General features: G+C 50.4%; 1 protein-coding gene and 1 pseudogene across 1 annotated transcript; one reads left to right on the top strand and one right to left on the bottom strand.

Annotated features, from left to right (window-relative positions):
• Positions 1-111: 111 nt before the first annotated feature.
• On the bottom strand, positions 112-599 carry LOC119353598 (cold shock-like protein CspC). Its single transcript, XM_037620221.1, has one exon. It carries the CDS (start codon positions 526-528, stop codon positions 286-288), a length of 243 nt encoding a protein of 80 aa, XP_037476118.1. The 5' UTR covers positions 529-599; the 3' UTR covers positions 112-285.
• A 6,889-nt stretch (positions 600-7,488) lies between these two features.
• On the top strand, positions 7,489-7,624 carry LOC119359933 (annotated as a pseudogene).
• The last annotated feature ends 14,294 nt before the right edge of the window (positions 7,625-21,918 follow it).

Raw genomic sequence — 21,918 nt, 5'->3', positions numbered from 1 at the left:
TTCATGATAATTCTATTGATACTGATTTGGTACTGTAATTATCAATATTTCGTTGTATACACTCATTTAAAGTAAAAAAAAACATTTGACTCAAACAAAAAACCATATTCCTTGCAAGCCCGAACAGAGCAGTAGTTAACCCATGTAGCTTGATGTAAAAAAGAAAAGGAGAAACGGTACAGATTTTAGTGCACAGGTGAGAAGAGAATACAAACAATAGCAAATCCTTCCGAACGCAGCATAGGATATCACGCATCGCACGATGTGGATGGGTGGAGCATCCTCTTACAATTTGCTCGAAATCCTTTTATCCTCCTCTAGCTCTAGGGCCTTGACATTGACGGCGGACGGGCCTTTTTGGCCGTCTTGAATTTCGAATTCGACACGCTGGCCCTCGGCGAGGGTCTTGAAGCCGTTGCCATGGATTGCGCTGAAGTGGACGAAGACGTCCTTGCTGCCGTCGTCGGGGGTGATGAAGCCGAACCCCTTGGATTCGTTGAACCACTTCACCTTACCAGTAATCTGCATTTTCTCTCCGTATGTATCCGTAGCCTTTTCTCTGTCTAAATCTCACTCTGTTCGCTGTGGTTGGGGGTGGGGGTCTTGGCCAGAGGCCGACTATTATATAGCCGGCGATGAGGCGAGCAAGGCGAGGTGGCGGTGCCCCTTACTTGACTGTAGGACATCATGTATGATTGATTTCGTGTAGCTGGAGAAGTGGGTGCATATCAGGATCATTCCTGATTTTCTTGTATGTGGATCGTATCAGGAAGGACTCCAGTTGTGATTAATGGAAGCTCGTTTCCCCACCAAAAGATCGCGATCGTGCTTGCACGCGCTGCAGTCGCGCCATTCACGTCGCCTAAACGTGTTCAACGTGCAAGCATGTCCATGCCCGTGCGCACCGACTCGCAAGTCGCAACCACCGCGCGATGCCCGGGCCAACTATTCGAACGGTCCCGCATCACCGCGGGCACGCGACGAGGCGCCGTCCGCCGTGACGCCGCAACGCAGCACCGTGCTGCCGCTCGCAACGCCTGCGCTGCACGCTGCATCGTCGGTCGTCGTGCTTCCGCCGCACGCGCTGAGCCTCGCTGCCAGTTGCGTCGCCGCCGCGCGTGCCCCGGCGCACCACCCGCCGCCGCCGAGTGCCATTGTGGGCTTGCCCCCAGGCGAACAGACCACCTGAGGTGGGGAAAACGCCGGCCCAATCAGATAGAGAACTCCGTGTTGGACTTCTTGTAACTGAACCTAGCGTCTGTTTCTGAACCTTTCGTATGGTGTAGTACACCAACGATCGGTCTCCTTTGTAACGCCACGATGGGGGCTCTTCCCATCTATATTAACACGCAACCGGGACCCGAGAAAGCATCCCGTTTCCTGCAATTTCACATGAAATCAGAGCCTGTTAGGAGCTAGGGTTCGGACTCCTCTGGGACGTAGGTGGTAGGGAAAGGAGGGAGTTGGGCGTGGGCTAGAACGCGGCGGCTGGCGGGGAGGCGCCGTCCTTGCGGCTGGGCGGCGGCGGCGCAGGAGAGAGAGGGCTAGGGTTTTAGGGTTCCGGCTCCTCTGGGAGTCGGGCAATAGAATAGTCTTATTGCTTAATCCTCAAAATAGTCTTATAACTTGTATATATAATCATAAATCTGAAAATAAACTAAGATAACTTGGGCCTTAAGCCTGCCCAGTGGGCCCCCGGCGGCCATAGACCTGGCCGGTCATAACATCTCTCCCCGCCTGCTCAAACAGCTCGTCCTCGAGCTGAAAGTCGGGGTAGTGCTGGCGGAACTCCTCGCATTGGTCCCAAGTAGCGTCCTCCTCTGGTAGTCCAGCCCACCGAATCAACACGTACCAGGAGCCTCGGCGCAGCGGAGCCTTCAGCGCCTTCTCCGGTGCGGGAAGGAGACGCCCGTCCGTGAGCGGCGGAAGCGCCGGCGGTGCCGCGGGTGGAACGTCGCGGAATGGCTTGAGCAGCCCGACATGGAAGACATCATGGATCCGTGCGCCTGCCGGAAGCTGAAGACGGTACGCCACTTTGCCAATGCGTTCCAGGATAGCAAAGGGACCGGCATAGCGAGGACCGAGCTTCTTCCTCGCGCGTGGGTCCAACGACTGCGTAGAGCGATGAAGTAGACGCAGCCAGACCCAATCACCCACCGCGAACTCCGCCTCGCGATGGTGGCCATCATAGTATCGTTTGGCCAATTGCTGGGCCTGGAGGAGTCGTTGCCGAACCTCCGCGAGCATCTCATCACGGCTCCTCAAAAGAGCCCCGGCTGCCTCGGTCCGCGCCGAGGCCGGATCAACCGGCAGAATCGGTGGGGCGGCCGGCCATACACCACCTCAAAGGGCGTAGCACGGAGGGCGGAGTGGTAAGAGGTGTTGTAGCAGTACTCTGCCCACGAGAGCTAGTCCACCCATGCGCGAGGGCGATCACCTGTAACACAACGCAAATACATGGAAATCACCTTGTTAACGATCTCAGACTGGCCGTCTGTCTGAGGGTGGAAGGCGGTACTCAGGCGGAGCTTCACGCACGCCAGTCGGAAGAGGTCGCGCCATACATGGCCCGTGAATACAGGATCCCGATCACTGACGATCGAAGAAGGGAACCCGTGGAGACGGACAATGCCATCGAAGAAGGCCCGCGCGACAGATGCCACTGAATATGGATGGCCAAGGGCGATGAAATGAGCATACTTGGAGAAGCGGTCGACCACCGTGAGAATGATGGATTTGCCGCCCACCTTGGGAAGGCCCTCGATGAAGTCCATGGAGATGTCCGCCCAAACCTGAGACGGGACCTCCAAGGGCTGAAGCATACCAGCTGGTCGCAGGGTCTCCGTTTTGTTGCGCTGGCACGTCACACAAGACCGTACCCAGTCGCGGACCAGGGCACGATCACCTGGAATGTAGAAGTCGGCGCGGAGGCGATCGAGCGTCTTCTGCACGCCCTCATGGCCCGCCGAGTGGGCGAGACGCAGCACCTGCTGACGAAGATCGTCGTGGGCCGGAACGAAGACGCGGCGCCCGTGGAGAAGCAGGCCGTCGGCTAGACGCCACGGCTCCTCTAGCTCGCCCGCCGCCAGCTGCTGCTGCAGGAGGAGGGCGTCGGCCGCGGCAGCGGTCGCCCGGCGAATGTCGGCGTAGATGGCGAAAGAGGGCCCGATGATGATGCAGAAGGCAGCCCCTTCCGCCGCATCATCGTCCACATCGGCGTCACGCCGAGATAGGGCGTCGGCGACGGTGTTGAGGCGACCTGGCCGGTACTCGACGGTAAAATCAAAGCCAAAGAGTTTACTGATCCACTGGTGCTGGGGAACCGTCGAGAGCCTCTGATCCAGCATGAACTTGAGGCTGTAGTAGTCCGTGCGGATCCGGAAGGAACGGCCCCAAAGATAGGGCCGCCAATGGCGTACTGCCTGCACCAACCCAATGAGCTCACGCTCATATGCCGCCAATTTAAGATGGCGAGCAGCAAAGGGGTGGCTGAAGAAGGCGAGGGGTCCATCGCCCTGGTGCAGGACCGCACCAAACCCCACACCGGAAGCGTCACAGTCGACGGTGAAGGGAAGGTCGAAGTCCGGCATCTGCAGTACGGGTCCCATCGTGAGGGCCCCCTTGAGGGCCTCGAACGCTGAAGTGGCCTGCGTATCCCAAGAGAAGGCGTCGCGGCGGAGGAGACGCGTGAGCGGGGCCGTGATAAGGACAAACTCCCGGATGAACTTCCGGTAGTACCCGGCAAGACCAAGGAAGCCGCGAAGAGCCCGCGGAGACTGGGGAATGGGCCAGGCGGCGATGGTCGCCACCTTGTCGGCGTCCATGGCCACACCCTCGGCCGAGATGACATGGCCGAGGTAAGCGACCAAAGGTGTCCCGAACGAGCACTTCGAGCTCTTAAGATGAAGATGATGCGCCCGAAGCTCATTGAAGACGATGGCCACATGCTGGAGGTGCTCTGCCCAAGAGGCGCTGTAGATAAGAATGTCATCAAAGAAAACGAGCACAAACCGACGTAAGTAGGGCCGGAGGACATCGTTCATCAAGGCCTGAAATGTCGCCGGGGCGTTGGCGAGGCCAAAGGGCATCACCAAGAACTCGAAGTGGCCGTGATGGGTCCGAAACGCTGTCTTGGCGATGTCGTCAGGATGCATGCGCACCTGATGATACCCCGACCGGAGGTCCAGTTTGGTGAAGAAACGCGCACCATGTAGCTCATCCAGGAGTTCATCGACCACCGGAATAGGAAACTTATCCTTAAGTGTGAGAGCATTAAGGGCGCGGTAGTCGATGCAGAAGCGCCAAGTGCCGTCCGACTTACGTACGAGGAGGACCGGCGCCGTAAAGGGTGATGTAAAGATACGGATAATGCCCGCGGCAAGCATGATGGCGCACTGCCGCTCCAACTCGTCCTTCTGCAACTGAGGGTACCGGTAGGGCCGTACTGCCACCGGAGCCAAGCCCGGCAGGAGATGAATACGGTGGTCGTAGACCCAAGCTGGCGGAAGGCCCTGGGGTTCAGCAAAAAGATCACCGTGTTGCTGCAGGAGGTGATCCAGTAGCGGATGCTCGGCCTCCGTGGTGGCCGCGGCTAGCTGGAGTGGGGGCGACGCTGGGGTGCCGCCAACCCCCTCCCACCGGATGCGGCGGCCGAGGCGCCAGAAGGTCATCGTCAGGGCGTCGAAGTCCCAAAGGATGGGATCGAGAGTCCGCAAAAAGTCGACGCCGAGGATGAAGTCGAAGCAGCCCAAGTCGATGCCGGCACACGTGATGGTGAAGTGCTCGTCGCCGATAGTAATGGGAACGTCCCGAGCGAGCGCATGGCATCGGAGGTGGTCGCCATTAGCGACGGTGACCCGCAGCTGCTCCCCTCCCGTCGGCTGTAGGGCAAGGCGCCGCATAGTAGCCTCCGGAAGGAAGTTATGTGTAGAGCCCGTGTCTAACAGAGCCACCAGAGTCTCGTCGTGGATCATGAACGGAATAAGCATAGTCCGCTCATTGCGGATGCTGGCCAACACGTGGAGGGAGACGACAAGGGCCGTAGTCGGCGCAGGCGTGGGTGCCGGCGCGACCTCGGCGGCGGCTGGGTCACCGAGTCCATCGTCGGTGGCAGCGTCCTCGGTCTCGTCGACTGTCTCCAAGTAGAAGAGGCGCGGGCAGACATGGCCCGGGGCATAGGGCGCATCACAGTTAAAGCACAGCCCCAGGCGGCGGCGCTCGAGCTACTCGGCCTGCAAGAGGCGCCGGAAGGGCCACGTCGCGGCCGGAGTGGCCGTCAGTGAGGCGGCTGCAGAAGCTGGTGCGGCCGGCGGTGGTCGTGGAGGCACTCGGCTCCCCCGAGGTGGTGCGGGCCGTGTTAAGGCCTGGGCACGCTGCTCGAACGCCCGAGCGTAGTACATGGCCGTCTGCAGGTCCTGGGGTCCCTTCATCTCGACGTCCACGCGGATGTGGTCGGGAAGGCCGCCGACGAAGAGCTCAGCCCGCTGTAGTGCCGTCACCCCCGGTGCATGACACGCCAGAGCCTGGAAGCGGTCGGCGAAATCCTGGACCGTGGAGGTGAAGGGTAGGCGGCCCAGCTCGGACAAGCGGCTGCCGCGCCGTGGTGGTCCGAAGCAAAGGAGACACAGCTCGCGGAAACGATCCCAGGGGGGCATGCCGCCCTCGTCCTGCTCGAGGGCGTAGTACCATGTCTGGGCGGCACCCCGGAGGTGGTATGACGCGAGCCAAGTGCGCTCGGACGCGGGTGTGCGCTGCCCCCGGAAGAACTGATCACACTGGTTTAACCAGTTAAGAGGGTCCTCCGAGCCATCATACGTGGCAAAGTCGATCCGGGCAAAGCGAGGTGGTGTCGGAGTCGATGCGCCAGTGCCCACCGGTTCGTCGATGCGAAGGGCCGAGGACGGCGCGCCGAACTGTAGCGTGGGCACCGCCGGTTCGCCGGCCTCTGTGTAGACCGGCGGTGGCGACGTTCCGGTGAGCCAAGCCGGAATCGGAGAGGGCGACGGTGGAAACCGCACCTGCTGGATCGGAAGCCCCCCGGAAGGGCCCTGACTCAGGCCGGCGCTAGGCGGTGGAGACGGCGTGGGGGCCGGTGCAGCCGGCGCGGAGGGGGCGGGGACAGACCAGACCGGCCACGGGGTTGGGGCGGACGCGGCCAATGCCGCGGGTGCTGGCGCGGGCCAGTGTGGCCCAGCCGGCGCTTGAGCGGCCTGCTGCTGTAGCGCCGGGTAGCCGCCGGTGAGCGTGGCGGGCACCGAGTACCACGGGAGCGTCGGCGGCCTGGAGGGCGCAGGCGGCGGGGGCGGCTGTGGCGGTCCGTACGGGCTGGCCAGGAAGAGCCGGATGCCCTGGACCGCGACGACCAAGTCATTGAGGACCCCCGCCATGGCCTCCGGGGTGTAGTGGGCTGGTAGAGTTGATGGCGACGGCGGCGTAGTGGTGATGGGGGCCGGCGGATGGCCGGTTGACGCGCCGGGGATGAGGTCCAGCGGCGCGGATGGGAGGACCAGCGACCCCGTGGCGAGGGGCGCTGACGCGGCGGTGGTGGTCACGGGCAGCGACGGCGATGGTGGTGAGGATGACATGGTCGAACCAGAGCTGGCTGATACTAAGGTGTTAGGAGCTAGGGTTCGGGCTCCTCTGGGACGTAGGTGGTAGGGAAAGGAGGGAGTTGGGCGTGGGCGTGGGCGCCGTCCTTGCGGCTGGGCGGCGGCGGCGCAGGAGAGAGAGGGCTAGGGTTTTAGGGTTCCGGCTCCTCTGGGAGCCGGGCAATAGAATAGTCTTATTGCTTAATCCTCAAAATAGTCTTACAACTTGTATATATAATCATAAATCTGAAAATAAACTAAGATAACTTGGGCCTTAAGCCTGCCCAGTGGGCCCCCGGTGGCCATAGACCTGGCCGGTCATAACAGAGCCACCTCTTCCGAGGTCTAGCGATCTGATCTAGCCAAACACACACGCCAAAAACCTGATCGCTGGTCAAGATCATCGATCGATTCCCTCCCTCCTTCCCCATGGCGACCTCCTCTTCAACACTGGCGGCGCTTCTGGGATCTCCTCCCTCGGAGAAACTCTCTCGGGAAAATCACATCTACTGGAAAATGCAGGTTCTTCCTGCCTTTCGCGGTGCTCGGGTCATGGGGCTACTTGATGGTTCCGATTCAGCACCTGCAAAACATTGGAGGTTGAAGCTGAAAGCACGAGGACCACTGTGTCGAATCCGGCCTACGAAGCCTGGATTGAGAGGGATCAACAAGTGGTGAGCTATCTCACAAAATCAATAAGGATGTTCTTGCTCAATTTTTTGCGTTAGAACATGCTGCTGAAATCTGGGCTACAATTGAAGCCTCGTTTGCCTCACAATCCAAGGCACGCATCAATATGTTGCGTGGAAAACTTGTGAATACAAAGAAGCGTGATATGCCTGCAGATAAATATATTGCTTTGATGAAAAGTTTTGCTTCAGAACTTGCTGCAGCTGGTCGGCTAATTGATGATGATGAACTGAAGGAGTATATCCTTGGTGGTCTTGATGGAGAATATAACTCTGTGGTTGCCTCTATTAACACTATTCCTACCACCACTCTTGCTGATGTTTGTGCACAGCTTACGACATATGATTACAGGCAGCAAATGCTTGCCGAGTCAGATCAAACCGTTGGGGATTTTCAGTCTTCCGCTAATTAATGCTGCTACATGAGGACGTTCCTTCAATAATAATTATCGGCAAAACTCTCGTGGTGGATATGGGCAATACCGTGGTCGTCCGCAGCAGACACATCCAACACACGGTCGTAATCCACAGAGAGGTGGTCATGGTCGTGGTCGTGGCCGTGGTCGCATACCTTCTCCTCGCCAGGATATTACATGTCAGATATGCAAAAAATATGGGCACCCAGCACGTGATTGTTGGTGGAGGTATTCTGACAATGGTGATGATGATGACTCTCACTCGGAAGACAATGGTGCGCATCTTGCATCTTATGGAGTGGATACAAACTGGTATGTTGATACAGGAGCAACAAATCACATCACCAGAGAATTACACAAATTCACCACTCGGGAAAATTACAATGGACGTGATGAAGTCCATACGGCAAATGGAAATGGTATGGCAATAACACACGTTGGTCATTCTACTTTGCACACCTCTCATAATTCTCTTTCTCTTAACAATATTTTGCATGTTCCTAGTGCATCCAAAAATCTTTTATCTGCTCATCAACTTGCCTTAGACAACAATATATTTCTTGAAATTCATCCTTTCTTCTTTTTGATAAAGGATCGGGTCACGAAGGACACACTGTTTAAAGGTCCTTGCCATGGTGGTCTCTACCCGATTATGCCCTTGTTCACGAGGTCTCCCAAGTGTGCCTTCGTCACCATCAAACCCACTTCATCCATATGGCATAATCGTCTAGGGCATCCATCCTCTTTCATTGTTCAACAAGTACTTCGGAAGAATAAACTCTCTTATGATCCACAAATAAATCCTTATGTATGTGATCCATGTCAGCAAGCTAAAAGCCATCAGTTTCCCTATCCCATCTCTACTAGTGTGTCTACTGTTCCATTGGAACAAATATTCTCTGGTGTTTGGGGTCCTGCTCCAGCTTATGTTGGGAAACACTTATATTATGTGAGCTTTATTGATGATTTTAGCAAATTTACTTGGACATATTTTCTTAAGAAGCGTTCTGATGTTTATCAGGTCTTTCTTAATTTCCAACAACTTGTTGAACGGAAATTTGGTCGAAAAATAATTACCATGCAAACTGATTGGGGTGGTGAATACGGAAAACTCAATGCCTTCTTCCAAAAAGTTGGTATTACACATCATGTGTCATGTCCTCACGTCCATCAACAAAATGGTTCATGTAAGTGCATCTAGTGCCACCCCTAGTTGGTTTTGGAGTATTGACGACATACCTAGTTGAGGGACTAATGTGTTTGTGAGAATTGCAGGATAACACAGGTAGAAGTCCCTCATTGATTCGGTTTTACTACCAGAGATGACCCCTAAAAATGTATGAAGACATTGAAGTCAAAGGTGGTATATGAAGATATTCACGTTGAAGACTATGACAAAAGAAGACACGTTATGAAGCCTATGGAGCTCGAAGACTTAGATCTTTCGTAGTTCTTTTCCTTTGTGTTGAGTCATAGGAACCACCGTACTGTTAAGTGGGGTCCAGGAGAACCAGTTAGAATGACTGAAGTGATGCCTAAACCAAAAACCTATGTCTTTGAGTGAAGACAATGAGAGCGAATCTTGTCCAGAGCCGGACAAGTCAGCTTTGCTTGTAGCCCAAGTAAAGTTGCCATGAGAGTTTGAAATCTGACCGTTGAGACACGTGTCAGTTCCTTAGTGACCCAGGGTCATTTCGGACAAATCAGGTCGGGTTGCCAAGTGGCTATAAATATCCCACCCCCTACAACCATAAACGGTTGGCTGCTTAGATTTCAGTGCACGGCTTTTGTCGTTTGAGAGCAACCCACCTCGAAGCCTTTGAGAGAGAGAATTCCTTGCGAGGATAAAGCCCTAACCACCCAGAGCCAGAGTAAATTGGGCATCACTTAAGTCTTCTTGTCTGAGTGATCTGAAGACTTATTTCACTTGAGGACCGTGCATCCTCCAGACGGTTAGGCGTCGCGTTCAGAGCATCCAAGAGACATTATGGATTGCCAGTGAACGAAGTCTGTGAAGGTTTGGGAGTCTACCTTGAAGACTTACCAGAGTGATTGGGCGAGGACTATGTGACCTTAGCTCAAGGATAATATGGTGAGGACTTGGTGTCCTGAGCTGCGTGTTCAGGACTGGGTGTCTGGGACTGTGTGTCCTAAGGTTTAAATACCTAGCCGCTCCAACCAGACGTACAGTTGTCACAGCAACTAGAACTGGTCCAACACATCATTGTCTTCAATGAGTCACTGGTTTCATCTTCACTTCCTTTTACTTACTGTTACTCATTGTGAAGCCATTGCATGCTTGCTATATCTTTTGTCTTCACAACGTAACTGTATGATTTGTTTGGCTTCATAACTCCTTCCTACCTGATCCTTATTACACTGCAGCTACTTGTCATTGTGCTTTCACTCTATTGAATACTTGACCATGGCTTGCCTAGTGTAATCTAACTTCCGCTGCATAGTGATAGGCATATCTCTACTGTTTGTCTTCATAACTTCCACGTTTTGAAGACTTTCATAAAAATCGCCTATTCACCCCCCTCTAGTCGATATAACGCACTTTCAATTGGTATCAGAGCAAGGTGCTCCCTTGTTCTGTGTGATTCGGTTTAACCACCTGGAATTTTAGCTATGTAGACTGCAGGGATAATCAAAGTCTCCACTGTGTGCCCCGTCTTCGATGGAACTGAATATCCCTACTGGAAGAATAAGATGTGCATGCATCTTGAAGCCATTGACATCGACCTATGATATGTCGTCGAGAACGGCGTTCCCAAGGCTGGAGAAGGTGTCACTGCTGCTGATGTCAAGAAGTTCACTCAACTGGACTCTACTGCCAAGAATATCATCTGCAGTCATCTGACCAAAGGACAGTATGGCCGTGTGAGTGCCTTGAAGACATCCAAGCTGGTCTGGGACTGGCTCTCCAAGGTCAATGAAGGCATCTCAACCCAGAGAGATCAAAGAATCAGTGTCCTTCGCAATCTCTTCAACCGCTTCAAGCGAAATGACAATGAGAATGTCCAGCACACATTTGATAGACTCACTGACATCACAAATGAGCTTCAATCCCTCGGCGCTACTGAGATCACCAAACATGAAGTCGTCAAGACGCTGCTGAGATCACTTGATAGTTCGTTTGACATCCTAGCCCTGATGATTCAAGAACGTCCTGATTTCAAGACACTCGATCCATCTCACATACTTGAGAGGCTCAACACACATGAGTTTTAGCTTTCTAAGAAAAGAGATATCTACGGTCCAAACTATGGGCAAACTCGTGCCTTGAAGGCAAAAGCTGTTTCCTCATCTGAAGAAGAATCTGACAGCAGTTCTGATGATCCTGAAGACATTGGAAGGGAACTTGCAATGCTTGTGAAGAAGTTCCAAAAGTTCACCAAGAAGAAAGGCTTCAGAAAGTCTTCACGATCAAGCTCAAGGAATGATGAGGCTTCTGCTCATGACTACAAGAAGAAAACATGCCACAAGTGCAAGAAAACTAGACACTTCATCTCTGAGTGTCCACAGTGGGACAATGAGAACAGAAGGAAGAAGAAGAGCAAGGAATATGACTCTGACGACAAGAAGAAGAAGAAATACTCAAAGTCTTCTTCCAAGTCTTCCTCAAAGTCTTCATCACACAAGAAGAGCTCATCTGGCAAGGCACGTGCGTTTGTTGGCAAGGAAATGGATTCTGAGGAGGAATCCGCGTCTGAGGAGGCAGAGGTGGAGTCTGAGGAGGAGTCTGATTCTGGCATTGCAAGTCTGGCTACAGCATACGTTGCCAAGTCCATCTTCAACACTGAAGACAATGACTTCATCACCGACACCGATGCGAATGACAAGGACGACTCCACTCCTACCTACTGCTTCATGGCACGCGGTGCCAAGGTAAACACACGCACCACTCGCTATCAAACATCCAGTGACGATGACTCTGATTGTGATTCAAAACCCAGTTACAAAACACTTGCTAAAATTGCAACTGAACAACAAAAGGCCATGGAACATATTCAAAAACTGTTAGACAGAAGCGATGATCTGTTGGGTGCTGAAATGACTCGATTTGAATCCTTAATTGAAGACATACAAAATCTTCACGTTAAGTATCAGGAACTTGAAGATCGTCTTGATACTCTCTCAACAACTCATGTAAAGCTTTCCTATGATTATCTTCAAAGGAAGCAAGAACTTGAGAAATTGAGAGCGGCTCATGAAGATCTTCAAAAGGAAAACGAGTCACTTCGCGCCGAATAGATCAGTTCCGCTCAGGAAGGATTTGAACCACCATGTCTTAAATGCATTGAGCGTGATAATGCTACTTTTGTTGCTGAATGTTCCACTGCTACTGCTGTTGCAATATCTTCAACTGTTGATGTGGTAACTAACCCCTCTGTTGAGGATACCACTGCTATTGCTGATGAGAATGCTAGGTTGAAGACATTGCTTGAAACAGGGATGTACAAAAGTCTTAAAGGACATCAGACATTATGTGATGTCCTCAAGAAGCAGATTCTGAACCGAAACCCTAGGAAAGAGGGTGTTGGGTTCGTAAGGAAAATAAATGCAGATGGCTCTTACTGGAAACCTGAGCAGTACCCCAAAACCAAGTGGGTTGCTGCAAAGGAACCTTCAGCAGATCCATCCAATTTATCTGGCTTCACTTGTGCTAACCCCATTATCATTGATGAATCCTTTGATGCAAACTATATACTGTTTAAGAATCAGAATGGTGAAGTGTTTGCCAGGTACATTGGTACTAACTGCAGAAATGGACCACGTATGAAGAAGATCTGGGTTCCGAAAAAGTGTCTGGAAAATCTTCATGTGAATGTCTTCATGACACCTCACTTGAAGAAGACAAACCTCAGACCAAAGGCTTCATACGGTCCAAAGGCTTCATACGAACAGAGGACTCACCTGAGTCACACTAACGCAAATGTTTTGCAGGGAAACCATACTCAGGCATATGAATATGAGAGCGGTTCATCAAACCGTCATGTTCATATGACCAAAAATTATTCTGCTTATTCTTATGAGTACTATTGTCCACCTGCAAGACTGTTTGCTAAGGCTTCAAAGCCAAAATTCTCAGATGCTGCACTTAGACTTATTGCTTCTAAGCCACCCTTGAAGATGTGGGTGGTTAAGAAGGCTTAACTCTTTTTTTGCAGGGAAAGGTCTCCAGCAGAAAACCAAAATCTTCTGACGCTATTGCTGGGGACCTTAAAAATCTTGTAGGGCGCAAGATAAAATGCCCGAATGGCATCATTATGTACTTCGTTCCTGAATCGCATGCTACTCTCCCTATTAGTCCTAATCTGGATCTAAGCTTTCATAACCCACTGGTTCGTCAAATGTTTTTGCTTCACAATTCTCTTCGTGAAGCCTATCCCCCTAACTGCACTGTAGGGTACGACACCAACGTCTTCAAAGTCTTCAGAATGGATTATTGACAGTGGATGTACAAATCACATGACTGGCAAAAGAAGCCTTTTTATGAACTCAACCTTACGTCCACCCGACAAGAGCCACATCACATTTGCTGACACTGGTAAAAGTAAGGTATTGGGTCTAGGTAGAGTTGCAATCTCAAAGGATCAACACATGGATAAAGTCATGCTTGTTGAATCCCTTGGCTTCAACTTAATGTCTGTCTCAATGCTCTGCGATTTGAACATGATCGTAATGTTTGGAAAATATCGTTGTCTTGTACTAATGGAATCTGACAAGTCTCTAGTGTTTGAAGGGTATCGAAAAGATGATCTGTATGTGGTAGATTTCTCAGCAGGACCACAACTTGCAGTATGTCTTCTTGCAAAAGCTTCAGAATGCTGGCTTTGGCATCGGAGGCTTGGGCATGCTGGCATGAGGAACCTCCACACCCTTGCGAAGAAGAAGCATGTCATAGGCATCGAGGGCGTCAAGTTCAAGAAAGATCACTTATGCGGTGCCTGTGAAGCAGGGAAGATGACGAGGGCAAAACATCCCTCGAAGACAATCATGACCATTACTCGACCCTTCGAACTGCTTCACATGGATCTTTTTGGTCCCACCCACTACTCAACTTTTACTACTACTGCTTGCCTCTATGGCTTTGTCATTGTTGATGATTACTCTAGATATACTTGGGTGCACATAATCCTTTACAAGACTGAAGTGCAGGATATCTTCAGACGCTTCGCCAATCGAGCCATGAACAATTACGGCGCCAAGATAAAGCACATCAGAAGTGACAATGGCACTGAATTCAAGAACACTGGCCTTGATACATATCTTGATACCTTGGGAATCACACATGAATTCTCAGCTCCATACACGCCACAGCAGAATGGAGTCGTCGAACGTAAGAACAGAACACTCATTGAGATGGCCAGAACGATGCTAGATGAATACAAGACTCCAAGAAAATTCTGGACTGAAGCCATTGACACTGCATGCCATACAATCAATCGTGTTTATCTTCACAAGCTTATGAACAAGACATCTTATGAACTCCTAACTGGCAAGAAGCCAAATGTCAGTTATTTCAGAGTATTTGGCGCAAGGTGCTGGATCAAGGACCCACACCACACCTCAAAGTTTGCACCAAAAGCACATGAGGGTTTTATGCTTGGATATGGAAAGGATTCGCACTCCTACAGAGTCTTCAATCTCTTTCATTACAAAGTGGTTGAAACAGTGGATGTGCGGTTCGATGAGACCAATGGGTCACAAAGAGAGCAACTGCCAAATGTGCTAGATGAAGTTCCAGCTAGTGAATCAATCAAGCTTATGGGAATTGGAGAGATTATACCTTCTGAAGCTCATCCTGAAGAAGAACTTATCATCTCAGCACCTGACCCACATGAAGACAATGCTCAGCCTGAAGACATTCCTCCCAACGACAACACAGATCAGTAAGAGCAAAGTCTTCGCCCTGTACATCCTCGCGTTGCCAATGAAGTGCAGATTGAAAGAATAATTGATAGCATCAATGCACCAGGTCCACTCACTCGTTCAAGGGCAACTCAGCTAGCAAATTTCTGTGGGCACTTCGCATTCGTCTCAATATCAGAACCCAAGAAAGTTGAAGAAGCCTTCATGGAACCTGAATGGATTCAAGCTATGCAAGAAGAGCTTCAACAGTTTGAGCTGAATAATGTATGGGAACTGGTTAAGCGTCCTGATCCACGGAAGCACAACATAATAGGCACCAAATGGATATACCGCAACAAGCAAGATGAGCATGGTCAAGTTGTGAGAAACAAAGCTCGTCTCATTGCTCAAGGATATACTCAAGTGGAAGGCATTGACTTCGATGAAACATTTGCTCCTGTGGCTAGGCTTGAAGCCATACGCATACTGCTGGCCTATGCAAATCATCATAACATACTTCTATATCAAATGGATGTGAAGAGTGCCTTTCTCAATGGCAAGATTGAAGAAGAAGTGTATGTTGCACAACCGCCTGGCTTTGAAAATCCAAAACATCCTGACATGGTATACAAGCTCAACAAGGCGTTGTATGGCCTCAAACAAGCCCCTAGGGCCTGGTATGACACACTCAAATACTTCCTTAAGAGCAAAGGCTTCATACCTGGTTCCCTAGATCCCACTCTTTTCACGAAGACATATGATGGTGAACTATTTGTGTGCCAAATATATGTGGATGACATTATCTTCGGCTGCACAAATCAGAAGTACAGTGAAGAGTTTGGATATATGATGCAAGAGCAATATCAGATGTCCATGATGGGGGAGCTGAAGTTCTTCCTTGGTCTTCAAATACGACAACAACGCAATGGCATCTTCATATCTCAAGAGAAGTATCTCAAAGATTGCCTGAAGAAGTTCGGTATGCAAGACTGCAAAGGCTTCACAACACCAATGCCAACCAAACATCATCTGGGTCCTGACGACAATGGTAAAGAGTTCGATCAAAAGGTATACCGCTCCATGATTGGTTCTTTACTTTATCTATGTGCATCTAGGCCAGATATTATGCTTAGTGTTTGCATGTGTGCTCGATTTCAAGCGGCACCAAAGGAGTCGCATCACTTAGCTGTGAAGCGAATTCTTCGATATTTGGCTCACACCCCAACTCTAGGATTATGGTATCCAAAGGGCTCAGAGTTTGATTTGGTTGGATTCTCGGATGCTGATTATGCTGGTGACAAAGTTGATCGCAAGTCTACATCAGGCACATGTCACTTTCTGGGACGATCACTTGTATGTTGGTCTTCAAAGAAGCAGAACTGTGTATCTCTCTCCACTGCTGAATCTGAATACATTGCTGCCGGATCTTGCTGCGCTCAGCTTCTGTGGATGAAGCAAACACTCAAGGACTATGGCATTCATCTGAAGCAAGTGCCACTTTACTGCGACAACGAAAGCGCCATCAAGATTGCCAACAACCCAGTTCAGCACTCGAAGACAAAGCACATTGAAATTAGTCATCACTTTCTCAGAGATCATGTTGTGAAGGAAGACATTGATATCATACACGTCAACACTGAAGAGCAATTGGCAGATATCTTCACCAAGCCCATGGATGAGAAGAGGTTTTGCAAGTTACGGTGTGAGCTAAATATCCTGGAATCCTCAAATGTCCTGTGATCAGGCACACATCCTAACCCTTATGCATGTTGATGACTTAGATGTGCAACACACGAAGTGAAGTATATCTTCAATCAATGAAGACATACATTCTAAGTGTGAATACATTAATATGGAATTTGACTTCGGAGCGCCACGATAATTGTGCGCCGTGTCTGGGTCTAATACTTCCTATACGGTGGGTAACGCCACCACCAAACGTTCTATTCTGAAGTATTTCTCTCATGGTGGTTACCTTGCAATGTCTTCACATTTGGTTTGGCTTCGAACTCAACATGTCTTCATGATTATCTTCACTATGTTGATTGTATATATATATATATATATATATATATATATATATATATATACTAGTGTTCTGTCCTCTACAGCATTCACTTATAGCTATGTCTTCATGTTGAATCTTTTGAACTAAGTGAATGTGATTGGACCCCAAACTTCTCTATGCTTTCTATCTCAAACTCTATCTCTCTAAGTCATATGCATTCTATTGAAACTGTCGAATGTCTTCACTGCGTCCTTGTCAGCAGAAGATATAGAGATAACCATAAAGTCCGTTTTCAATGCTCATTCCTCCACATAAAATCCGGAGAAGCAGGAACGACCGCCTGACAATCCAGGCGTGCGTGGGATGTGGAACAAACCCCAAACTTCAGCAAACTGGCCACGCGTTCCTCAGATGCGAATCGCCAGGGGCACCTGTGTAACAGCACAGTGCCGCCCCTGTGCCTATAAATTCACACTTACTGCGGTCATTATCTCCTTCTTCCACCCTCGCACGAACCCTAGTGCCACCGCTAGCTCTCGACGACGCCGGCGACGAAGTGCTTCGCTGCCGCAACTTCTCCGACGCCGTCTACACGCCGATCGCGGACATCGTCCTCTCCGCCGTTGCCGCAGGTGTCTTCCGTCGCCAAGTTAGGGCACGGAGGATTGAACTGCTCGGCGTCATCTCCCACTCCGTCTAGCAGTTCCAAGTGTGGTAAATAAAACTTCTTTTTACAGCCCCTTTTGATCTCATGGTTCTGTCACTTTCTACCATAAGAAGTTTCTCTTCACACAAGTTAGATCTCTCAATCTGCATCTCATAACATGCCTAGTATGTTCACTTGTGCTTCATGAAGTAGTTAGATTCCTCACTTGTACTGATCTGTGGGTTCGTACAAATCTGGAACCAACTTCTTATCGATGAGTGAATGTCTTCGCACGATGAGGTCAATGTCTTCTAAACTGATTAATCTTCAAAACCTTCTGAGAATGCATATGACCTCTTCCCCTTCCCTCGCACCTTAATGCTGTCACAGGTACATGTCCATGGGAGAATCCTTCGGTTCTCATAGTCTGCATTCATTTGCGGAATTCCTACAGCATCACATAAATTCTCCTGAAGCCAGTTCCTGTTGGTCCAGCAAAAGAAAGCCTTTGAAGCCTTTGAAAGTTTTGAAGCCTTTCAAGTTAAAGTTTATGGCTTCAGAAGCAGCAGCAAGGAAGGGGGGCAGACAGCGACGTGGAGGAACTTCCAAAGATCTGCCTGAAGACCTGGCAGAAATGTATAAAACAGATCCTGAAGAGAATTATGGGCAGCACAAGACCCGAATCCAATGGATTCGACGCTACTGGGCAGAACAATGGTTCAAATACCGCTTCACAACCCAAGAGTATGCTGAGAAAAGTGCCATCAAAAGACCGTGGGGAGACATCTTATACAAGAACCTTGTACCCAGGTCCAGAGATGAAGCTATTGCCCAAAGCTTCTATCCATGCATGGTTCGTGGGCCACAGCCTGATGATGCACATCCGTCGTCACTACTCTGGTGTCGTGATGACAATCTGTTCAAGCGCAACTTTCAGTTTGCCCAACAATCAGCGAAGCAGAACAAGAAGAAGTTGGGGTTAGACTTCAACCCTGGTCCCTCCGCACCAAGGGCAGATGGCACACGCGACGCAGAACCCAATATCATTGGTCCGTATGCCAACCTTGAGGGCCTCATCACCCGCATCTTAGTCCAAGGGACTGCCGTGAATGACCCTCCAGCTGACTCTGGGTCTGATGAAGCTCCTGTTGTACCGAAGCCAAAACAGCAGAAGAAGCCAAAAGCTTCAAAGCCGGCCCCTTCATCAAAAATCTCAAGGGCGAAGCCATTGGCAACTACACCTCTTGAAGACAGTGTGCAGACTGAAGACGTATCCCGCGTCTCCAAGCCCCAGAAGGCCAAGATGCCTCAGCCACACACCGGCAAAGAGCTCACAGCTGCTGCCATTCTGCGCAGCGAAGCCATTGATCTGTCAAGTGATGAAGATCTTGGAGATGACGCTCTCGAGCAGCTCATCAAGAGCAAAGAAGAAGCTGAAATCTTCAACAATTTACCTCTCTTTGATGTCGCCATCATCCACAACTTCCTCGACGAATGGTTTGCCACACTAAACATCAGCTTCGAAGATCTGCAGCTGCCCGTTGGCCTCAGCGTCGCCTTCCAAGGCGCTATTGCTTCAGAACTTGCAATTGCCCAGCGCATTTTTGAACTGAAGAAGAAAATTGATCATGAAAAGGCTCAGTTCAAGAAGCTTATGGCCAAGCTCAGCGTGCAAGAAGTGAAGAGCTTCAAGGTCATGATGCACGAACTAAAGGAAAACTTTCTGAAGAAGCATGCAGAAGCTCAAGGTTCGCGGGAGTGAATGAAGTCTCTGGCAGACAGATGTGTGCAGGCCTACAATGAGGCCGAGAAGCGCAAGGCACTTGGGCGTCCCGGCATCGACCCCAGGATGGCCGCGAAGAAGAAGAAGAAGAAGCCTTCTATGGCTGAACCAGAGGCACCAAGGCAAGAAGCAGTTCCAATTGCCTTCCCAACTGCAACGACTGGCTCGAAGCCAAAGAGCCGGTCAACCGCTTCAGAGCTCAAGAAGATGCGAATTGCAGAGGCTGAAGCTAGGAAGCGGAAACATACTGAAGCCTCTCCTTCTGCTCCCACTCAGAAGAAGCGAAAGATCAAGAAAGCTCGGGCTGCTCCCACAGAGCCCTTGATGGTTGAACCCCTCTCTGTCGTCCATCCCGACGCAGAACGACAACTGATAGTTCATGAGCCTGCTTCCACAGAGGCTCCTGAAGCTGAAGACATACCAGCAGCCGACCCCATCGCTGCTGAAGACATTGGTCATCAGGACAATGTACAAGATGATGCAGCCCTTCCTCAGTATGAACACAGCGAACTCATCAGCATTGGTCGTCCTTTGACGCCAATTGCACAAGATGTGTCATCGGCGGATCGCCCTCAAGAGGAAGAAGACTTTGAGGCCCAGCCCTTTCCAACCCCACAGGCGTCGTCTGCGTTCCGCAGGCTTCGCAAAGGTCCGAGGCCTCAAGTCTATGCTGAAGACATTACGGCTGCATCAGCCGAAGAAAATGAAGAAGTACCACAAGATCCCACTCCTCTGCTCCACCAAGAAGCAGTTCTCCAGGAGAACATGCTTGTGACCGACCCTCCAGCTAGTCAAGCGGAGGCTGAAAATACTGAGGCTGCCACAACCAACACTGAAGCCAATGTGGAGCCCTCCCCACCAAAAGCTTCTGCAGACAGCGAAGCTACTGATCCAGACACTTCTGTTCCTGAGTCTGCTGTAGGTCCTCAATTTGATTACCATGTTGAGCACAGGCCCTATGTCCAGAAGCCAGTCCCAAGGCTGCCGAGGTTCCCAGGTCCTGCATCAGCACCTGGCTCCTTTAACATCAATAGCTTCAAGGCAGATAATACGTTCTTCAACAGCTCCAAGAACCCCTATTCAAGGGAAAGGATTTCATCAGATAGGTTCTGGAGCTATCCTCAGTGCAGCTACTATTCATGCATCCTATACAACCAAGGTCGCATCTTCCCGCACAAGCGCCTTGATATTGAAGCCCTTGCTGGTCTGCCCTGTTTAGAGGAAGCATTGGATTGCTTCAAGCAAGTGGGTCTGCTGAAGTTTGTAACCGATGAAGAGCACTGGAATGAAGAGCTTCTGCTGCAATTCTATGCCACCCTCCACATCAAAGGATACAACAGAGATCCGAAGACTTGGGCCCTGGAGTGGATGACCGGCAATGTCCATCACGAAGCCAATGCATTTGATATCATTGAGCTCACCGGCCTGCCCACTCCTGGCGAATTCTTCGAGGAAGGCTGTCCACTACACACTGAAGCTCTTGAGAGCATATTCCAGAGGCCTGGACCGAATATGAGTTAGATGCTCTCAATGATGAAGCCATTGCCCCACGATGCTCCTTATCCAACAGAGTTCTTTGTTGAAGACTTTGAGTACCTGCCCAGAACCATCTATCACATTATCCGGCGGACTCTCTGGCCTATCAAAGGGCACTCTCCAAATGCCAAGATCGAGGGTGCAATGAAGACTCTGCTGTTTTGTATCCTTCATGGCAAATGCTTCAACGCACAGGACTTCTTCATACGCCAACTAGCTGCATCAGGCTCAGATCTACTTGGTTTGAAGTTCTATGCTCCTTGGGTAATGAGACTGATCAAGCTTCACTCTGCGATCTCATATCAGCCCTCAGCCCGCAACCATCGGATCTTCTTGCCAGATGTGGATACCTCTGCTGAAGCTATATATCCTGAGCCTGCCAAGCAACCTTTGAGTCTTCAGAATGCAGAACACCAGAGCTTCACTCAGAACGATGAAGGTGTTGAAGCCATCTCCAGGGTGTATCCTTTGGCTGGCACTACACGTGCGCCACACCCTGCTTCAATTGAAGCCACTGACAGTGCAACTGCTTCAAGACCCAAGAAGCGCGCTCGTGTTCTCAATGACCGAGAGCTTCTTGTGGCCCTTCATCAAAAGCAGGATAGGCATCATGACTGGTTGAAGAGACAAATGAAGAGCCTCTTGGTGGATGTCAATCGCATCCAAAATCTTGCCACCAAGAACGCTTTCGTTGCCCATGAAACCTGTCGCCGCACATGGAAAGGGCTATCAATGATATGTACTGAAGCTGAACTTGAAGAGGATGGCTTCACTAAGCGATTCAAGTTTGACACCACACCTCCTAGAAGGGCTGTGATGCGAAGCACACCATCACTTGAAGACTCTGAGTTTTCTTCATCTGCTGCCACAGTCACTGCCAGAATCATTGATGAAGAAGACGATGCTACCTCACCGCCACCTGCTTCAGCACCTCCAAGCTCTTCTGCACCGCCAAACACCTCCAACGACCCTGCTGCTCCTGAGAACGAGTAGACACTCTATGTCTTCAAACCTTTTTGTTCCTTGCTGACAAAAGGGGGAGAAGCATATGGGTTGATAGTCTTCAAGCGGGTCCATATGGGCGGGTGCTTTATGTTTTGTTATATTTTGCTTCGTGCTTACAACTCTTGTTCTACATTTGGTTCTTATGAGTTGTAGCACTTAAACCAGATGGTTGTCTGCTACTTGTTTGCCACCCTGCTTTGTGAAGATAAATTCTGCATGTGCGACGATGAATTCCGCACTTATCTCATTCTGCAGACGTCCATTTTCCATTATGCATGTCATTATCTTCATATATCTTCACATGCATAGTGGATTGTCATCATAAGCTGAAGTGGATCTCCACAAGTACAACCTGCCATGTGCATTTGCATTCCAAAAGTAAATTAACTT

This window comes from Triticum dicoccoides, chromosome 2A (genome assembly GCF_002162155.2).
Source record: "Triticum dicoccoides isolate Atlit2015 ecotype Zavitan chromosome 2A, WEW_v2.0, whole genome shotgun sequence".
In the NCBI taxonomy this organism is placed as follows: domain Eukaryota; kingdom Viridiplantae; phylum Streptophyta; class Magnoliopsida; order Poales; family Poaceae; genus Triticum; species Triticum dicoccoides.
The sequence above is the reverse complement of the archived record's forward strand: the minus strand, read 5'-3'. Positions and strand labels throughout refer to the sequence as shown.